General features: G+C 40.3%; 1 protein-coding gene across 2 annotated transcripts in view; it reads left to right on the top strand.

The window, feature by feature from the left end:
• The window catches only part of ADAMTS19 (ADAM metallopeptidase with thrombospondin type 1 motif 19), a 281,932-nt gene extending 262,119 nt beyond the window's left edge, over positions 1-19,813 (top strand). Inside the window, exons 22-23 of one of the 2 annotated variants that reach the window (XM_084629273.1) lie at positions 15,122-15,299; positions 18,714-19,813. In XM_084629273.1, the coding sequence (XP_084485399.1) occupies positions 15,122-15,299; positions 18,714-18,865 (330 nt within the window). In that variant the 3' untranslated portion in view covers positions 18,866-19,813. The remainder of the gene's footprint in view (positions 1-15,121; positions 15,300-18,713) is intronic. The other variant, XM_084629274.1, reaches the window with a different exon arrangement.
• Positions 19,814-22,460: the final 2,647 nt, after the last annotated feature.

The raw sequence follows: 22,460 nt of genomic DNA on the forward strand, positions 1-22,460 counted from the left end.
ATTGAGGCTTTCAGGAATGACAAAATAGTATCCAAAAGTAACAATTGGACATAGCTCTGTGTTGTCTATCAAAACTGTTGGATCTGTAAGGAGAATGGGTTTTATTGTTATGCATTTTTGTTGTGAGAGAGTCCCAAGGTTCCAATCTGGATGGGGAACCCATTGTGCTCCAAACTGTACAAACACACAGGAAGACACAGTCTCTGACCCAAGGGGTTTATCATCTAAGACAGGGGTTCTCAAACTATGGGTCAGGACCTCAAAGTGGGTCATGACCCCATTTTAATGGGGTCACCAAGGCTGGTGTTAGCCTGGGCCCCAGCAAGTCTGCAGCCCAAGCTCTATCACCCAGGACTGAAGCCCAAGCCTCACCACCCAGGGCTAAGGTTACATTTCCCCCACCCAGGGCAGAAGCCTTTGTGCTTCAGCTTTGCCCTCACCCAGGGCAGTGGGGCTTGGGCAGGCTCAATAATCGGTCCCCCTTCCTGGGGTCATGTAGTAATTTTTGTTGTCAGAAGAGGGTCACGGTGCAATGAAGTTTGAGAACCGCTGATGACAAGTGACATACTAAGAGTGGGGGAGAAGAAGTCAATCAAATATATACCCTTTGTATACATTTTATATATTTTTTTAAAATAGTGAAAAAACCCTTAAGTACAGGTGTCTCTGACTCTTTCTGTTCTTTCTTTTAGGCTTTATGAAAGTGGGCATCAAAGAGGGATTTGAAGGAGGACAGGTTACTGGCAATAGATCAGTTTGGGAAGAGCATGTGTGTGGGGGCAGCATCAAAAAAGGTGCAAAGACAGCCATGGGAGAAGTGGGCAAATGGGTGGTCATGGAGAAGAAGAGGCAGGGCAATGCAAAAGGAAAGGAGAGCAGATAAGTACAAAGAGGCAAATCTGTAAAGGTTAGAAAAGATTCTTGAACTTAATTTAATGGAAAAGAGATAACGAGTGGAGAAAGTCGAAGAAGGGGTGACATGGTCAGAACAGGCAAAAAAGGATGATCCTTGCAATGGAGTTTGAATTCACTTCAGTCATGTAAGGGAGACAGGCTGAAATACAGAATAGTATCTTGGTAAACAGGGCAAGAGTGAAAAGGTAAACTTCTGAGTTATCAGCATAAAGATGACAGCTGAAACCATGTGAGTGCATGAAAAGATCATGCAAGGAATAGAAGGTACTATGTATTTTTTACTCACCTCTAGTAAAAGGAGAATAAGAGTGGATACTGAAAAATAATTGAGAAATTATAAAAATATTCTGTAGAAGATCTTTAAAAATGTATCTTTGTTTCAACATGTAAATAGTAGTATATATGAGCTTATTATCATTTTATATATATATAAAAATTTTGAATCACAGGGCAATTTTACAAATGTCCTACACTGTCCCTTCCAGTCTGCTAGAGCCACATCCTGAGTTCTAACCTTAGCTTGAAACTTTAAACTATGTAGTTTGGCTTCCATTTTCTCTACTAAAGTTTGTCACTTTTTAAAATTGACATTGACAGGAGTGATTGGCCTTTGTGTTACTGATCTAAGTAGAAATGCCTGTATAATCAACACAGACTTTTGCCTGCAGTAAACCAGAAGCAGCAGAAACCCCTTCATTAGTGTATGAGAATTTAAAGGTATTTATTACAATATGGTTTATCTTAAGGTGAATGTGTTAGAGATAGAAACGTCAGATTAACTTTATTTTGTATTGACTATAGTTTGAAATATAATTGTCCTTCTATATCTGTACAGATATTGTGCTAGTTATTTATTGGACTGTCATATTTTTGGAATATGATAGTTGTTGTTTTAATGCTGTATTAGACTCAGAGATCTAGCTAATGATCCCAGTGAGCCAAAGGTTTTCTTCCAATACAAATTACCCAGTAAAATGTTGTCACCAGCTAGGGCCTATATTTTTTGTCACACAAAGTATATCTCAGAATTAGGTGTATTTCATTTGGCTAAAATACAGTATGTTACATGATTCAGTTTTGTAATTTATATAACCATTGTATTCATTAATTAAACTGGGTTCCTCAAAACTTTGTCAGATACGAGTATGTGACGCAAAAGAGGGTATTTTTCAGTGGACAAGGATACTGCCTTGGGCAAAGTCCGAGTTTGAACAGCCTGGGTCGGTCCTTGACACAGACAGTGGTGGTTTAAGTTAAATCAACAAAAAGGCAGTCAATAAACATAACGTAAATGAGACCAAAAGAAAGCCCTTGGTCCTCAGGGCTTTTGTCCCCATCTTCTTCCCTTGTAATCCAAGAGGCTTTAACTAGCTCAGAGACAGCCTAATGCTGGCTCCTCTGGCAGTCTGACAGCGAGTTGTTGCTCCCTTGAAACCTCAAGCTCTCATCCTCATGAGCAAGAGCAGTGCTGAGGCATGTCTAGTGTAGCCCCGGGGATACCTTTGGAAACCATTAGTTGGCATTCAGGGCAGAAGGCGCAGAAATCTTTGGTCTCTTTGTGTATACTGGGCCACAAAAAAGTGCCAAAATTCTGGACCTAGTTTTGTCTTTTCCCCAATGACCTTTACAGGGTATGGATTATACCAAGTGAAGGAGTTTACAGCGATATATTCTAGGCACCAGGAATTGTGTTTGAACCTCCTTCATCTGCTGGTCTTGATCTACCTAGTATAAAAGGTCTGTCTTGAGGGCAAAATATAGATATTGCCATGACCTCTGGAGTTCTACTTCCTCATCGTTAATCACAGCCATCTGCTCATGTAGTCGGCCCAAGGTCTGGTCAGTTTTTTATTCCAGTCAAAAGTCTGAGAAGACAGTCAGCATCTCAGGGTTTAACTATGGCATGGGGGGTCTCCCACCAAGCTTGTGGAGAATGTTTCCCATAGTCCTCTTCTCTGATTTGGCGAGTTCCTGGGTCTGAGTGCTCTGCTACACCTATGACTGCAGTGGTTTTATTCACTTCTTGTCATTCCTTTCTTTCTATACCCCTCTCCTGCCAAGATTTCTTGTTCCAGAATCAGTAGAAAAATATCTAGAAAAAAGGGTCCCCATGTTACCCCACAGGCTAGCATCCTCAGGGGTAATTTACATAGGAAGCTTCAACAGCTTGTAGGAAGCTTCAACAGCAGCTCAGGAAAGCATAGCCAATCTCATCCTCATATTACCAGAAAGGGTAGGTCTTGGGGGACACACACACCTTCAGAGGCTCTTGTATCCCACAACATTCAGTTGCACTGTGGTGCTTGGATAGTGTCTGACATACCTGTGGATGCAGTGGATACATATTTCTCCTATTGTAGGTCGCCACTCTGCTTCCACTAGTTCTCAGATGAATGTCTGGACACCGCCAGAGTCTACAAGGGCCAGAGTTTCCTTGTCATTGACTTTTACCGTACGATAAGTTTTCCTGGGCCCCTTCTCCAGGCCCTATTTTCTGCCATACAATTGACCAAAAACGCATTCCTTGTATGGGTACTCCATGTACATATGCCCCAGTTGGACACAGGAGAAACAGACAACTGCATCCTGTCACAGCCCGCTACTTTGGTTGATCTCTTCCTGTGAAGATTTTGGGTATCCCTGTGCCTGGGCAGGTGGCTAGCAAAGGTCTTGTTACATGATTGGGGATATCCATCTGTTAACTGGGAGGGCCTTAGGAGGGTCACAGACTTTGGGCTCTTTCTGATGCCCAGGCATGTGCTAAGGCCTTCTTGGGACTCATCCAGTGTAATTCCCTTCTCTCCCTGGACACACATTTCTCCTCCTTGCTGTTCATAGTGGTCTATGGTTCCTCTCCATTGGCCTCTCAGCAGCTTGACCAGTCAAGGAGTCCTCCACGAGGCCGGTAGCTTCCTACAGCTTTTCCAGTTGGTGTCTGCAGACCCAATCTTAACCAGTAGGAGGATCTGTATGAACTGCTTGAGGATGATCAGCTCCACAGCCTGGGGTCTTGTCCAGTTTCCAGCTTTAATCAGTACCAGCAGAAGCCCTTCAGCTTCTGGGCCACCATTTGAGGCCTGGCCTTGGGATTGTACTCTCATCTGGAAGTGCTGACGGTAGGTTATGCCTAATCAATCCAATATAGCTTAATCAGTTTAATCTTGGGCAAGATGAATGGGCAGCCATTCCATCAAGACCTTGGTACACTGCCTGACCTTCCCCTCTTCAGCAAGATAGCTAGCCTGATGGCCCATTTCTCTAGAGGCCATTGTGATGCTGTTGCTACTTTCTCAAAGGTTATGTGGAAGGAGTCTGTGTCATCATCTGCCATCATCTTAAGAAGTGTCAGGGCCAAGGGCATTCCCTGAATCTTGGGAGTTTGTCTCCTGACATTGAGGGATTTGAGCAGCTTTTTAAAGTCAGCAGGACAGTTATATATTATAGTAACTTTTAGTGCATTGTCATCTGCTTGAACAGCTGCTGTAGTCACAACTCTTGCTGTGATTACAAATAGGCTAACCACCGTAGGAGCTGATTCATTTCTATGGGGATTTTTGTTTGTTTATTTCTGCTCTTTCAGGGACTAAAAATCCCATTTCTGGTACCACATGTCAGCAGCCAAGTATACCACCTTGGGCAAAGTCCTAGTTTGAACAGCCTGGGTCACTCCTTGACCCAAGCAGCGGTGGCTTAAATGAAATCAAAAAGAAAGCAAAGTGTGTAAACATAACATAAATAAGGCCAAAAGAAAGCCCTTGGTCCTAAGAGTTTTTGTCCCCATCTTCTTCTCTTACACTCCTGGAATCTAGATCTCAGGCGGTCTACAGGAAGAAAGGCTTGGGTGAGAATGGTGGTTGGGGGCAGTGTACTGAGGGGGCATTCTCCTGTTTTGCTAACCTGGCTCATTTTAGGGGATCCAGGGAATGAAGAACCCCTAACCCCTCTCCCTAAGGAAGATGAAGGTGATTTGGGTGTGAAGAGGGAAACGTTAATGAACTAGCAAAGCTTCAGGATCCTATTGAACTAATTTCTAGATACTGCACATAACAATAATGCCAAGAATGGCTTTCACTTTCATCTTGCCAGGAGAGTACCTTTCACATGAGATCCTAGCTACTGAGATCTATACCTCCTAGCTGATTACTGTAATTCACTCTGTTTCGGACTGAATAATGTTACATTACACAATGAAGCTCCAGCTTATGCAGAATACAGCAGCATGGCTCTTGAATAAGAAAAACATAACAAACATATCATACTCTCCAATGGGTTTCCACTGGGTACCAAAGACAGTTCCAAGTACTGGTCCTAATATTTAAAGCCCTTAGTGGAATAGTGCTTGTCTGTTTTAAAGGCCAACTTTTTATCCACACACAACTAAGACAGCTTTTCTCCTTGGGAATGTTAACACTGATGGAGCCCAGATTCCAACTCTCAAAAGCAGGGGCTGAGGGTTACTCCATGACAGGCTGCATCTATAGTGTTACTTACCAAGATAAGATGGAGCCCAAAGTCTGGCTACAATACAGAAGACACTTCTCTGTAGCAGTCGTCTTGCACTAATGAAAAACAGGAAATACAGTGAAAAAGGTACAAAAAAGGGAAAGGAAACACGAAAAAATCCAAGTAAAAGTGGTTAAAAATAGGAAGGGGCCAAAACAGGATTTTCACAGCTAAACTTTCACAGTTAAACTTGGCATCTTGATACTGAGGTGATGGGTGTGTTACAATTGAGTGTGGCAAAGATCTTCCTGCAAATGAGGCATGAAGGAACTCAGACTGCGTCATGTATTTGGATTCATTATTCCCCCTTCTTTCTGATTAACTGATACACAAATATTGGTACAAATAAAGTAGATATAGTTTGGGACATAAACAGCTATAGCAAAAGCTGAATAGCTTGATGAACAACTTTTGTGGATATTTTTAACCTCATTTAAACAAAATCATTTATACAAACAAGTACACTGTATGATCTAATAACAGTCCTCAAAACCAAACTACATTAAAAATACAAAGTGAACAAAAAATATTGCAAACCTTCAAACCTTATGCACTGTTATCAGTTTTTGATTCTTCAGTATGCTGTTTCACACTCACTTTATTAAAAGTTTGAAACTGCTTGAATGCTGGAACTGACAAACCTATACATAAATGATTAGGAATGCTGTGCTAGTAATTTCCAGAACTCATCATTGAGTTTCCTTATAAGAACATCTCTCTCCGGTTCAAATGTTACTTAGACTTGTAAAACGCCTTTTTGAGCAATCTATTTATTCTTGAAGACAAATTGTCCAAGTCAATTCTGTTAACATTGTCACAGATTGGCGCTTCTTATTGTAGATTGTATCAGATCCTGTAATGATTGCCTATTATTTTGGCTGAGAGACACATTTTGACCGTTACTGACTGCCAGTTACAATTTTTCCCTTAATTTAGGAATTCCTACTTCTTACTGAAGCCAGCTGGAAACAACTAAGGCATTACAGCACCTTTCTCAGCTGTTGGCCATAGGAATATGTATTCTCTCCAAAATATATATCTTTGGCAGGGAACAGAAAGAAGGAATCTCGGGTAATCCTTGTGCATGCCAAGTGTAAGGATTGTTATATTTAACGGCTAGATTTCAGTCCCTGAAATTATATTTAAAAGAAGTTCAAAGGTAGGCCAGTATTCATATAGAATGTGTAGTTTTCATGCAAAAAAACTTTAAAAATAGCTTTTCACTATATTTATCCAGGATTTTTTTTTTTTTGTAGAGGCTTTAACAGGAATGTTTTACATGACTTGCAGCTTGAATGGTTTTACAGTACCTTTAGGACTGTGTCCAAAACTGCCAGATTAACAGCCACATAAAAAAACACTGGCTGCATATTAGAACATTTAGTCTAAACCTACAAACACAGTTGTCCTACGGGAATTTTTGCTAATCAGCTACATGGCCTCAAAATGTAGGTCACCTGAACAGTCAGAAGTAAGAAATAACTAGAACACCACAAAAACGAACTACAGTGTGTGCAAATGTGACATTCTTTTTTGGTGGAAAAAATATTCGTGAGAGAGCATTCCCCAGTAAATAGTAATGAAGAGTAGGGTGAAATTAAATTAGGATTTACAGAGGACACCTGCTGAACCTCCACACTTTACTAAGTTTTATGTATAATTAGTTTAATTATTTCATAAGTGATTTTGACTGCATAGATTTTCTGATTAAATTCATTGCCTAACAAATTAGCATGGAAGATATTGATAGTCATAAGTAGGATCTTATTTAATTAAATAATTTTAATCCTCTCCTCCAAAGCACTCACAACCCCTCCAAGCGTGGTCTCGTCTGCAAACTTTATAAGCATACTCTCGATGCCACTATCTAAATCATTGATGAAGATATTGAACAGAACCAGACCCAGAACTGACTCCACTTGTTATGCCCTTCCAGCCTGACTGTGAACCACTGATAACTGTTTTCTGGGAATAGTTTTCCAATCAGTTTTGCACCCACCTTATAGTAGCTCCATCTAGGTTGCATTTTCCTAGTTTGTTTATGAAAAGGTCATGCGAGATTGTAACAAAACCCTTACTAATGTCAAGATCTACTGCTTCCCCCCTATCCCCGCATCTCCCTCTCAGACTCTTAGGCCTTTCTCCTGTCTGCCTTCTTTCTTCATACGGTTTGCAGAACTAATCCTCCAGGCCCTCTGTTCAAGGTCTGATGTAGAACTGGCTTACACGATCTTGCTAAACATGTAATACTGAGTTCTCTTCTTTGTCATCTGGCTCAGGCATTCCTGGATATGGCAGGAATACCTCAAGGATGCAACAACTACAGCTAAAACACAGAGGTACCACTGTCATACGGGAAAGTGAAAGCTAAGGTTCAGAACTCCCTTCCGTTAATTGCGCTGTTAAACAATAATAGAATAACATTTATTTAAATATTTTGGGATGTTTTCTACATTTTCAAATATATTGATTTCAATTACAACACAGAATACAAAGTATACAGTACTCAGTTTATGTTTATTTTTATTACAAATATTTGCACTGTAAAAAACAAAAGAAATAATATTTTTCAAATCCCCCATTGCAAGTACTGTAGTGCAATCTCTTTATCATGAAAGCTGAATTTACAAATGTAGAATTGTGTAAAAAAAAGTGCATTCAAAATGATAAATAATGGAAATAGTATTTTTCAATTCACCTCATACAAGTACTGTCATGCAATCTCTTTATCGTAAAAGTGCAACTTTTATGTAGATTTTTTGTTACATAACTGCACTCAAAACCAAAACAAAGTAAAACTTTAGAGCCTACAAGTCCATCAGTCCTAATTCTTGTTCAGCCAATTGCTCAGATAAACAAGTTTGTTTGCATTTGCAGGAGATAATGTTGCCTGCTTCTTGTTTACAATGTCACCTGAAATTGAGAACAGGTGTTCACATGGCACCATTATAACCAGCGTCACAAGATATTTACCTGCCAAATGTCCTAAAGATTCATATGTCCCTTCATGCTTCAACCATCATTCCAGAGAACATGCATCCATGCTGATGACAGGTTCTGCTCAATAATGATCCAAAGTAGTGTGGACTGACGCATGTTCATTTTCATCATCTGAGTCAGATGCCACAAGCATAAGTTTGATTTTCTTTTTTGGCGGTTCAGGTTCTATAATTTCCGCATTGGAGTGTTGCTCTTTTAAGACTTCTGAAAGCATGAACCACACCTAGTCCCTCTCAGATTTTGGAAGGCACTCAAGATTCTTAAATCTTGGGTTGAGTGAAGTAGCTATTTTTAGAAATCTTACTTTGTTACCTTCTTTGTATTTTGTCAAATCTGCAGTGAAAGTGTTCTTAATACAAAGATGTGTTGGGTCTTCATCTTCTTGATGATGACTACTTTCTTGAGACTGCCATAACATGAAATATATGGCAGAAAGTGGGTTAAACAGAACAGGAGACATACAATTCTCTCCCAAAGAATTCCATCACAAACTTAATTAACACATTATTTTTTTAACGAGCTTCATCAGCATGGAAGCATGTCCTCTGCAACGGTGACTGGTATACAAATGTTTAGCATTTCTGGCATTTAAATGCCTTGCAATGCCAGCTACAAAAGTGTGAACTCCTGTGTAAAATAGTGTGTGTAAATAAGAAGCTGGCAGCATTACCTCCCATAAATGTAAATAAAGTTGTTTGTCTTAGGACTGGCTGAACGAGAAGTAGCCTGGACTTGTACTCTCTAAAGTTTTACATTGTTTTGTTTTTGAGTGCAGTTACGTTAAAAAAAAAATCTCCATTTGTAAGTTGAACTTTAATGATAAAGAGACTGCATTACGGTATTGTATGAGGTGAATTGAAAAATACTATTTCTTTTGTTTATCATTTTACAGTGCAAATATTTGTAATAAAAATTATATAAAGTGAGCAAAGTATTCTGTGTTGTAATTGAAATCAATATATTTGAAAATGTAGAAAAGCATCCAAAATATTCAAGAAATTTCAATTCATAGTCTATTGCTTAACAGTGTGACTAAAACGGCAATTAATCACAGTTAATTTTTTTAATCGTGATTAATATTTTTGAGTTTATCGCGTGAAATAATTGCAATTAATTGACAGCCCTAGTGGAAATCTGAGGTTCAGCCACTCTGGAATTGGATCTCTGGGTGGCAGCCCTCTACTTCCTAACTATGTTTACAGGACAGGCCCAATGGTGATAGCACCTGTAAGGCCTTTTCTTCTAGCAGCCTGTGACAGTGGTTGATTGAGTAACTCAAAAGTAGCTCCTTCAAAACAAATAATTATTTATTCATCCACAGGTACATAGCAGGGAAAGCAAAGGGTAAACAAAATAAAAGGTCTATATTCATATCTCCCCTTAATCTCTTCTTCCAAGCTTTGGTAAGTCCCATTCATACATTTACTGTCACCTCTTGGGTGGGAAACAGCCTGCACTGCTGCAGCATGCTCTCTGTGTTTTCCTCTGTTAGCCCTGGTCTACACTGGTGGGGGGTCGACCTAAGATAGCGGATAGCGTAGCTGAAGTCGGTGTATCTTCGGTCAACTTACCTGGCCATGAGGACGGCAGCGAGTCGACCGCTGCCGCTCCCCCATCGACTCCTCGCAAGCTGGAGTTCTGAAGTTGATGGGGAGCACGTTTGGGGATCGATTTATTGCATCTATCCCTAATAGATCGATCACCCACTACTAACAGCCGATTCATCCCTGCCTCTTCCATAGACTTTAAGTTTTTACTGTCCTCTGTGATCCTAGGTTTGGATTTGGGAGAATAAATTTTGCTAGTCCAGCTGAAGCCACATAGGGGTACATTCCCTAGTTAATAGCTTCCCTGTTGTTTCCCTTAAGGACTCTTTGCACTCTCTATATTATCTTATCTTTGCCATTTTTTGTTGTTTCCTCTGGGCTTGCCCCTTACAGCCTCCTTTGATTTATCTCTACTCAGACAGGCAAGTTAATATCACATAGCTGCAAATGCTATTTATAAAACAAAACACAAAATCCACATATTTCCCTCATTTTTCAGAGTACTATTGTACCTTCTTTATCATAGCAAACAGGCCTGCAGAAATAGAGAAGTATGCTATGTTGCTAACTTGAATGATGTCTCAATAAAGTATATATTTGTCATATCTAAATTTGTTGTGTCTGATTTTCCACTGCCTTGCATCTTGTGAAGTAATTTACAGCTGTGCCTAGTGTACCAAATCAGAATAGTCCTGTTGTCCCACTCAGTTTTTATGCCTGTACATGACTGCAAAAAGTGCAAGGCAGTGTCAGGTGCATCATCAGTACAGTTGAGCTCAAGCCACCAAGTTTGGATTTCTGCTCCAAAGACTGGAGTTGATAGATCCAGGGGGTTGGTTTGAGTCCATCTCTAGTTAGGAGACATATTTCAGGGCATGTCAAATATGGTATCTGAAACACATAGTAACTTGTTCAAGAAATTAAGATTTAAATAAAAATGTTGTACAGGTCATCTGTGTCTTTTATCTACATGAACACAAGGTACCAGAGCCCCTGGCATCCATTTACAAGAGAAACATAAAAAGAAAAGGAGTACTTGTGGCACCTTAGAGACTAACAAATTTATTTGAGCATAAGCTTTCGTGAGCTACAGCTCACTTCATCAGATGCATGCAGTGGAAAATACAGTGGGGAGATTTTATATACACAGAGAACATGAAACAATGGGTGTTACCATACACACTGTAATGAGGGTGATCAGGTAAGGTGAGCTATTACCAGCAGGGGCGGGGAGGGGGTGCGAAGAAAAACAAACAAACAAAAAAACCAAACCTTTTGTAGTGATAATTAAGGTGGGCCATTTCCAGCAGTTGACAAGAACATGTGAGGAACAGTGGGGCGGGGAGGGGGAAATAAACATGGGAAAATAGTTTTACTTTGTGTAATGACACATCCAATCCCAGTCTTTATTCAAGCCTAAGTTAATGGTGTCCAGTTTGCAAATTAATTCCAATTCAGCAGTCTCTCGTTGGAGTCTGTTTTTGAAGTTTTTTTGTTGAAGAATTGCCACTTTTAGGTCTGTAATCAAGGGACCAAAGAGATTGAAGTGTTCTCCGACTGGTTTTTGAATATTATAATTCTTGACATCTGATTTGTGTCCATTTATTCTTTTATGTAGAGACTGTCCAGATTGGCCAATATACATGGCAGAGGGGCATGGCTGGCACATGATGGCATATATCACATTGGTAGATGTGCAGGTGAACGAGCCTCTGATAGTGTGGCTGATGTGATTAGGCCTTATGATGGTGTCCCCTGAATAGATATGTGGACACAGTTGGCAACGAGCTTTGTTGCAAGGATAGGTTCCTGGGTTAGTGTTTAGGTTGTGTGGTTGCTGGTGGGTATTTGCTTCAGGTTGGGGGGCTGTCTGTAAGCAAGGACTGGCCTGTCTCCCAAGATCTGTGAGAGTGATGGGTTGTCCTTCAGGATAGGTTGTAGATCCTTGATGATGCATTGGAGAGGTTTTAGTTGGGGGCTTAAGGTGATGGCTAGTGGCGTTCTATTATTTTCTTTGTTGGGCCTATCCTGTAGTAGGTGACTTCTGGGTACTCTTCTGGCTCTGTCAGTCTGTTTCTTCATTTCAGCAGGTGGGTATTGTAGTTGTAAGAATGCTTGATAGAGGTCTTGTCGGTGTTTGTTTCTATCTGAGGGGTTGGAGCAAATGCGGTTGTATCGCAGAGCTTGGCTGTAGACAATGGATCGTGTGGTGTGGTCCAGATGAAAGCTGGAGGCATGTAGGTAGGCATAGCGGTCAGTAGGTTTCCGGTATAGGGTGGTGTTTATGTGACCATCGCTTATTAGCACTGTAGTGTCCAGGAAGTGGATCTCTTGTGTGGACTGGTCCAGGCTGAGGTTGATGGTGGGATGGAAATCGTTGAAATCATGGTGGAATTCCTCAAGGGCTTCTTTTCCATGGGTCCAGATGATGAAGATGTCATCAATGTAGCGCGGGTAGAATAGGGGCATTAGGGAACGAGAGCTGAGGAAGCGTTATTCGAAGTCAGCCATAAAAATGTTGGCATACTGTGGGGCCATGCGGGTACCCATAGCAGTGCCACTGATTTGAAGGTATACATTGTCCCCAAATGTGAAATAGTTACGGGTGAGGACAAAGTCACAAAGTTCAGCCACCAGGTTTACCGTGACATTATCGGGGATACTTTTCCTGATGGCTTTTAGTCCATCTTTGTGTGGAATATTGGTGTAGAGAGCTTCTACATCCATAGTGATATCAAGTGATTTTCTGTTGCAAACATTTAATAAAGTAAACAACTGCAAAAATGGATGAAATATACTTCAGGATCTAGATCTAGCAGAGAGGGAACAAATGGCAACACTATATCATTATTTTGCTATGAAATTACACTTAAAACAATAGCACATATGTGACTAGATAATTAATGTACGTATGTCTCATGAGATTCTGTGAACATAAAGTCAGCAAAGGAGGAAGGGTGTGTTTCACAAGTTCAGATTAGATTTCATGTGCATCTGTGGGGCACTGCCCTAGTTTGCCTTCCAGGATTTTATTTCACAATCATTTTTTATGGAAAAAGAAAGCTACTGTTACTATACTATTTTTTCTGACACCATTCGCCTTGGCAACAGTAAGATGGCAAGGCTGATTGGGTTCTGACTGAACAGTCAGTTCTTCGTGCAAGTTTGATTGTGTGGTGTGATGTACTTGCATGCATCATGTCATTTTGATAAGATTACACCTATATCGCTGTTTAGCTGCCATGGAGCCTAATCTTGATTCTAAAGCCTGAAATGTTTTCTCCATGCTTCCTATGGAATTCAAGATAAGTGTTTTGGCAAAGCTCCCCCCACTCCACCACCAGCTGGCACATCTATTTCTCCCCAAATGTAGAAAGTGGTCCACGCTAATATAATGTCAGGCTAACTCAGTTGAGCATGATCAATCAGGGACATCCATGAGGTGGCAAATTAACAGGTCCACAGCCCATCAGCATGAAAAGTCTGTGCTGTATCACATGATTTTTACTTGATCTGGCCAGCACGTTGCTAAAGGATATGTTCAGGTTTGAGATCGTAATAGTCACACTCCACTGTGCTGAAGAATGTCTGTCTGCTGCCTATCTGTGCTAGAAGTCATCTATTCTTGTTTTTAATCACACTCAGTGTATTACATGGTTCTGGTGGGCATCACAGAGAGAACAACTGTTCAGGCTCTCTTTGCTGTGGTTGCGCCCAGTCTTGATTAGGACCCAAAGGTTTGTTGCTTAATTGGTTGGTGGCCTGTGATATACAGGGGGTCAGACTAGATGATCTGATGGTCCTTTCTGGTCTTACAGTCTATAACTATAACTCATTTACCAAGTGAGTGTACAATTTTACAGTATAGTATAGGTTGCTAACATGAAATTACCTTCATGCAGAGCACCTGTGATGTTTGCTTTACTGTTATATATCTTGGCTCAAAGGAATGACTTCCTACAATACAGGTACCAGTTGAAGAGTATATAAGTTGCCCATCTACAGCCATGGTTATGTTCTATTGGCACCAGTTCCATAGATTCCATATTATACCCATGGAGATTTGTCTCAGTAGATGTGAGAACTTCCTTATGGCCTGTTGCAGGATTATACACATGAAAAGGCATGCTACATTTAGTGTGGATGGAGCTCTTAAGTCCTTGATTCCCTCTCTTTTTGGGTTGGAGTCCCCTCTGATTGTGAGTTTGTGCCGTATATATGGTTGCCACATCTCTCCTGTTGTTTGCCTATTCTTTTTCCCTGACCCAGCTTCTTCTGTTTCTCTTCTCTTTTTCTGTGTATTTTAGTGGGGTTTGAGTTCCATTTTTCATTCTTATTTTCTTGCTACTGCTGTTCTAGGTCTCTCCTTCCCTTCTGAATCTCTCCCTTATTCCTCAGCATCTTCCCACAAAACCTTCTCTCCTCTCTCTATTTCTCTCCCCTTTTCTCTTTTCTCTGTTCCTCTTCACACTTTCCCTTTGGATCCCTTGGGTGTGGGAGGGAATAAAAACATTTATTGGGGTGCCTTAATCCTTGCAGGAACTGAGAAGAAGCAGATAAGGTTGATGGGTCCTTGAAGAAAACATGAAGACAAACAGACTTAAAAAGAATCGGCATTCACTCTGCTCAGTGAGGGGAGCAATTTAGCAGTGGGGTTGGGAATATGGCAGGCTTTTCATCGTTCACTACTCCTTTTCTCCAGTTTCTGTGAGCATATTCTGTTGCTCCACCCATCCTCTTTTTGTTGCCTCCTGAGGGTAAATTCAGAAATAGGGATGGGAGAGCAGGCCTTGGAGCTCAGAGGCTTCCTTTGCTTTACTTTTTCACCACTGGTGCTTCAAGATGTGTGCGTTGCTGATTGTAACAGGTAGATGGAACCAATACCCATCCCTAGCAAGGTTTTATAGATTTTTTGGGGCAGGGGAAGAGCTATAATCCATAAATTGGGAATTGCTGCCGTAAGTATTAGACACAACCATATTTTCTAGTTTACTTGTTTTAAATCAATTTTAATTTATGAAACTATGAATCTGCCTGAAATTCTAGCCCCGCTGACGTCAAAACTTCTATTGACTTCAGGTGAGTCAGGATTTCACTCCAAGTTTTTACAGGAAAAAACAGAATTCTGACACATGCCTTTCTTCCATCTGTTGTAGTGTTCCATTACCTGTGGCAAAGGAATGCAGTCTCGAGTAATCCAGTGCATGCACAAGATCACAGGAAGGCATGGCAATGAATGTTTTTCCTCAGAAAAGCCTGCAGCATACAGACCCTGCCATCTTCAACCCTGCAATGAGAAAATTAATGTAAACACAATCACATCACCCAGGTTAGGTAAGCTGAAAAAAAAATATGACAGTGCAGAAGTTATCTTTTTCTGTCTTTCCTTATGAAGGAAAATGATGGTCCTGTGTTTAAGGAGATCTAGATCCTATCTTTATATCTCTTGTAGAATTATGTGTCACTTTAGGCATGTCATTTAAACATCTCTGTGGCTTAGTTTCCCCATATGTAAATTGCAGATAAAAATAGTTTGCAGGGGTTTTATGAAACTTAATTCATAAATGTATGTAAAGCACACAGGTATCTATGAAGGGGACATGATGTGGTATTCCATCTTCTTATTGTTACTAAACATCAAAATGTAAATGTCTTTATGTTGGTGTTAGAAATTTATTTCAAACTGGTTATTTTTCTGGTTAATTGCACCACACATTTTTATAGAGTTGAGAAAATATATAAGTTTAGTTCGGCAACGTTTTCCAAACAACATTCTCATGGTCCTTAAAGGACCAAGAAGGCCACTTGGAGCTTGTACAAATGGTTCCATCTGCCAGTCTTTCACCCAGACCACTACATCTGTCCATGATTGTGTAAACATCAGAGATTAAAACTTCAATATAAAGGGATCAGACAAACTCATTGGGACCCTTTTAAAATCCAAAAGTTTCTCAAATTCTGTTCCCTATTAGAGAGTCTGGAAGAAATTCTACTAATGGTGTAGAGAGAGATCTGTTAACCCTACCAATTATCCTCCAGGTAAAATCCCTAATGGAGTTTTCATGAGGTTCTTACCATCAGCTCCTTAGAATGTCAGTCTGAGCCTTGAGCATGATTGGGATATATTCAAAGATCTGCTATAGGACACCTTTTCCCGATGATATTTTCCGAGCCCTTGTTACGATAAACCCTCCTGTCAAATAGATTATTCCTGAATGGAAAGCAAATCTAATGTCACAAACTGTCTGTAATCCTCCCTTTGAGCTAATGAAGGGTGTTCCCCTTTGAAGTTGGAACCCTTATAACATTTTGTGTTGTGGCCATTGTCTCAGCTTGCTGGATGACTGAAGTGACAGCTGAGGCTTACAGACCTCCATATATAGTATTTCATAAGGACAAAGGTGTCCTTCATGTTTTATCTCTCTTTGTGCACAATTGCCCAACTGACTTCCACCAGCATCAGAGCACATTTTCCATCCAGTGAGACAGAGGCATCTCCCTGCCTCAGATGTGAGACAGGCCACGAAGTTCTACTTTACATAAATACACAACATAGAAATTTCAGGCTGATTTGAAATTTATTTACTTTACTTGAAGGACCAAAGGGAGGGAGTGAGGCCCATAAGGCTGAGTTATCTGAGTAGATCAGAAGATGTAGCACTCATGCTTGTAATCTCAAAGTCGACCTTATTCAATAGGAGTTAGGGCCCATTCCACCAGATGCATAGAGGCAATGCTTGTCTTGAGTGCATCTGCCATTTGGGCTTCCAGTCATATTGTTACTAGGCAGTATAGGCACCCATGCTTCTTCAGATATAGCTTTTGACATCTGTTCTGGTTTCTGTTCTCCTCTTCCCTCCTCCCCCGCACATGAAAGGAGAGCTACATAGATCTTATCTAATTTGAGCCTAACCTTGTTATCTCAAAAAATACCTAATTTAGTGTTTTTTTGGACTAGGTCCATCTATAATGACCCTCTAACTGTTTTTCTATTCTAATGTTATTTGCGCATTTAGTTATATTTATTATTTATTTGTATTTTAATAGTGTTTGGAGGCCCTGTAACAGGGTGGCTTGCCCCTTAAGGGCTGGAGGGCTGAGGCTAGCCAACTCTCATTAGTAAAGAGGCACACCTGGGTTGGATCAGGGAATTCCTCATAAATATCAGCAGGAAACTGCAGGGTGTGGCTAACAGAACGAGGCCAGGGCCAGGGCTCGGGCTCGGGCTCGGGCTCCAGTCAGAAAGGTGGAGTAGACAGGGATAGAGCCAGAGCTCTGTGGGTATGTCTACACAACAAAGAAAAACTCCCAGCTGTGTAGATTTCTGGGCTTGGGCTGCAGACTGGGCTCTAGGACCCTGAGGGATGGGAGGGCCTGCAAAGTGACCCCTGACTTTGAGGTTGTGCTCAGTAAGTGGCCTTCCCACTATAGGCTCCAATTAGGGATCAGGGTCTCATTATGTTAGGCACTATACAGATGTAAGGTAAAAGGTCAGGTCCTGCCTCATAGAGCTTCCAGTCTTGGTTACAACATTCTGGATGAAACAGGTGGACCAAACAAACAGGGGAGGAGGGAGTATGGGTGAGTCAACAGTGCTTTGAGCATGTTTTGTATGGTAAGGAGTAGTCAGAGCTCACTACCTGCCTGATCATTATCAGCTGACAGAGTTGTGTACGCGTCACAGAGAGATGAGTCTTAAGGAGGGATTTTTAAGGAGAATGAGTTAGCGGCTTTTTAGATATTGATGAGGCGTGCATACGCAGTTGTGAGGGAGTAAGTGCAAAGGTTTTTGAGATAGAATAGTTTTGAATGGTGGAAACACTGGAAGAGTGAAGGCAGTAGTCAGCACCATAATGTGTTAATGGAAAAGCTAGGTAGGGTGGGCCTAAGCCATGAAGGGTCTTAAAGGTAAAGAAGAGAAGCTTGTGTTTGACACAGTAGAGAAGGGGGGACTCAAAGAGGGTGATATGACCAGAGCGATGAGCAGGAAAATAATCTTAGCAACATCATTTTGAATGGACTCGAGGGGCAAAGTTACAGTTGTCCAAGCCAGAGAGGAGGAGATTGCAGTAATGAAGATATGATATGATCATGTCTGACCGAGTATACCATCCTATTCCTGAAATCTCTCTCTCTGTGTGGATAGTCAATACAAATGTATTGCAGTGGCCATTTTTCTTGATACAAGGTATTTGCTTTATTTACACTTTTGCAACTATTAGCTTGAAATTGTGCCTTCTTATAAGTGTATGGCATTTGTGAAAGGGAAACTGTCAGGTCTACTTAGCTGGCCCTCAGAAATTCTAATTGTTAAAATATTGGCAGCATGTCACCAAGATAGGATTTTTTCCTCTGTTGAAAAATAAACTAGCTTCACCCTACCCATTCCTTCCGACCAGCAGAGCCCCAGTGCCCTCCCAGCTTCCTTTCCTCTCTGCTGCCTCCCTCCGAAGTACACCAGCGTCCTCTTTCCATGCCTGCTGGCCACTTCCTTATCAGTTACTCCTGCCTCTGCTCTCACCCAGTCCACTTCTTGGTTCCTGACCCAATGGAGTCACTAGCAGGGAGGTCCGTTGTGTCAGAAGTCCTTAGACACCCTTAAGAACACCTCTGCTATCTGATTCTTTACTAACAAATTTAGTAATAGGTAATAATAGAATGAATGAATGTTATACTCTGCCTTAGGTATCAAATGAACTAGTTGAGTGTATAGATATATAGTTGTGTTTTTTGTTTGTTGTTTCACAGCTGCTTTAACATTCAAGTGCCTAGGAGACCAGTGGCCTGTATACTGCAGAGTGATACGAGAGAAGAACCTCTGTCAGGACATGAGGTGGTATCAACGTTGCTGTGACACATGCAGGGACTTTTATGCGCAAAAAATGCAACAAAAGAGTTGACCTCTGTCAGGCTGGCTGGCTCTCAGCTCTTCGCAATCTCATTATTTATACACACACACACACACACACACGCTTCTTCAGACCAAATATTATCAGATTACATATAATTTAATCAAATTTAATTTATTTTTGCCTGCCAGACATACTTTATTGTTTTGGTTAGACAGCCTTTGTGTTTTATTCTCTGAGGTTTTCATAATTTTTATATGAACAATTTTGGATACATATATCAGAATTTTTTTTAAAAATAGTATTTTAAATGTTTATGTTCAGTAGGGTCATCTCTCTGTTGCCAAAAAAGCCCTCATATTATCTTGAATTTATTTTAATTTAGCTGAATAGTTTTGCTGTGTTTGGAAATAAAGCCAATTTTTTTTTATTTTAATTTTTTGGCATTCAGAGTCAGAATGACCTTGTTTATTTTGCAACAGATGTTGAGGTGCCTAAGCTAACATTGTTGAACAGGTTATTACAGAATGTATTGTGAAATCAGTTTCTCTTTGGTTTAGAGACATACTGTAGGAGAGAATCTACTGTAACATATAACCTATGATGAACAAAAAAAATCAAAATAGCGAACTAGTGATTTTGATCGTGCTCATGAACACATACTTGAACACAAGTATTGAATCAATGAAACACTGTAGAGATTTACACTGAATCACTCACTGTTGCACTGTTTGAGGTAGTTTAGAGAAACACAAGTTCTAGAATTTGTACCATCCTATGAAACCACGTCTGTACTGTTTTAACATGTCACTTGATTTTAAATGTTTTCAGCAAAAGACCCATGCCTCTTTATGCCTTTGTCTGTCCTCTTTGCAGTTCTACAAATGGAAGAGTCCTTTTTCCTGCCTTTTGTATGCGTAATCTGTTAAACATTTTCCAGTTCTTTGTTGATGACTTAGAAGATAGCTTTGTGATACTGCTTTCGTTTCATCTTTGTTTTATGAAAGTCTTTATACAAAAAAAAGTTTTACAATTTTGTGAAACATTATGAAACAACTAAAATTTTCCTTATGAGAAAATATTGTACATGATTCACATGATTTTTACATTTTCAATAAAAAAATAAAACCTCTTTCTTGATTTCTGTTTTTCCTATTTTGTGCATCTGAATTATTGCTCGGTTTGTTTCCCTTTTTTAAATTTTAAATAGAGCTTGTCATCATCCCCACCCCTGCCTCCATACTACAAGTCCATGGGACTGAGCAGCATAAAGGGGCTCTAAAAGCTCTGGACCTGAGGGGGAGAAGTCCCGCAGCTCAGGAGAGAGGAAGACAGCTATAGGTTGTCTCCTGAATACCCCTTTGCAAACTGTCTGTAGGAGGAATGTGTCTGGCATGGGAGTGGTTGGAACTGCTACCCTTAGGCACTCAGGGATGCACAAAAAAAATTACCTTTGGGCTGGCACCAACGATGCAAAGTTTCAGAGGCAAATGAGAATATTTTCTACATAGAATGAGTGAAATCGGGAGTTATCATCTAAGTTTACCTGCAATTTTAGCTACAGCTTTCGTTTCCTCAGTGGCTGTAACACTTGATTATTAGCTGTGCGTGCAGTCTGCAACTTGGAAGTCATGTGTACACATAGTATAAATGCGTCATATTTCCTTCTCTGGATGAATTTAAAATGAAATAATGTATATTTTGTTGCTGCATTTTATTTAAGCACTTCCCTATAATTCAAAGAAACAATACAGATCAATGTGCCATTTTATTCGAAAAAGAGGGAGAAGGTTTTTTTTAAGAATGCACTGGGTTTGTGAGCACAAGTATGATGATCTCAAAATGCATTGTTGCCTTGCACAGCACTGCCACCCCGGAGAGCACACTGATCTGACTGACAGCTGGAAGTACTTTCCAGATGTGCTCAGTGAGGCAGTTGTGCTCTTCCAGCAATAGATAGTCACAGCAGAATTTACTCAGTTCTTCAAGCAGTCTCTCTCTATTAACGAGTTTTCCTTCCAACCTGATGAATAACACTTCAACCTATGTCAACTATCCAAGTTCAGTTGGACAATAAGGGTTCAGCTGGACTCCTATTCAGAGGGTCCAGCAAAAGGCCTGTATGCTATTAAATCTCATTTAAACCCTATTTTGGCTGAGTTAAGTATCAAATAAGTATTTTGACTGGTTTAAGTATCCATTAAGTGAGATTTAAGTATTGCATAGAGGTTGTACTAGCTTTCTGTGCAGGAGGGAATTTCACTCCCAATGTACACTGTAAAGCATAGCCCTGGCCAAAAGTACAACAATTACCACTTATTCCACCTGTCTGACAGGTGAAGTACTCCTGGAATTTTAGTTGCATGTCACTTACTCTGGAGGAGCATTTCTATTCACTTTCACCCTCAGTGAGCACTACAGAAGCAGTGTCCTTTGGGTCATTTCTATGCATAAACATTCCCTGTAAAAAGAAAAGTAAATTAAATATTTAATGAAGAGTAGCAAATTAGAGTTTAAAAAAAAAAACAAAAAAAACCCCTAACCAATGTCGACATCCACATCTCAGCAACCTGTGACTGGGAGATGCTGCAGAGGATTTATGTGCTCCTGAAAGATGGAATGGGGCCTATCTATCCAAGCATTTAACAGCACTAATCACCACACTCGCTGAAGTCACCATGGTAAATAGAGCAACATAGCAGTGTATAGCTATTAAACTAAATCAATAACTTCATGAATGTCACAAACTGTAATCTAGCTGTATATTCCATTCTATAGCATTCCATGCCTTCCTGCAAAGTGGTTCAATGACACAAACAAAAATGAGTGGTATGCTACGGCAGTCTTTGGCGTATCAGGAAAGTAGGCTGAAGCCCTTCCCCTCCAATGAGGTCGTGGCATTGGAGTTCAGGCCCCATAAAGTAACAAAGGCCGCTTTTAGTTGTAATATTTGACCCAATTCTGAATAACTGCATTCTGCTAAAACCAAATTAGAAGCTGAATAGTAGACAGAGCAATAAATGATTCAGTCACATGTTGTATTTGGTCATTCATCACAGCCAGCCATACTGTAGGTCCTGCAAGGAGGCAGCAACTCCTCTTGCCTAACTATGCAATTTCTCAGAGTTAGATGAAAAATTATTTAGTCAAGCCAAATTTCAGTGCCATTTTGTTGAGCTGCTCTACAAGTCAGATAATTTCAAACTGTACCTTTATAACAAATAAATTGTCTGGGGCTTTGTTTATCCATTTATATAGGTCCCAGTCCTGCAAAGTGACTGCCTTGCTAGTGCTTAGTTAAATGGGAGCTGAAGATCCTCATATGCTTAAAATTAGGCACTAACTTGAGTTAAATTTAAGTCAATAGGACTAGTCACATTCTTAAAGTTATCCATAGTTGCATATTTTGCTAAAGCAGGACCTACAAGAGTTTACTCATCCAGTCAAAAAAAACTGATGTCATCTGACTTGTGAATCGAAACAAAGAGTAAAAGCTTGGTGTTTTTTATTACCTGTACTGGTTCTAGTTGGTGGCGAGGCTGAGGGAAGGAAATTTCATCAGTCAAAATCAAAGTGGCTTTATAAATATGAAGTACTGAAATAAAATATCAAACTCTGAAATAAAATATAAGCACCACAGATACAA

Source organism: Lepidochelys olivacea (assembly GCF_965140295.1).
Source record: "Lepidochelys olivacea isolate rLepOli2 genome assembly, chromosome: 5".
Lineage (NCBI taxonomy): Eukaryota > Metazoa > Chordata > Testudines > Cheloniidae > Lepidochelys > Lepidochelys olivacea.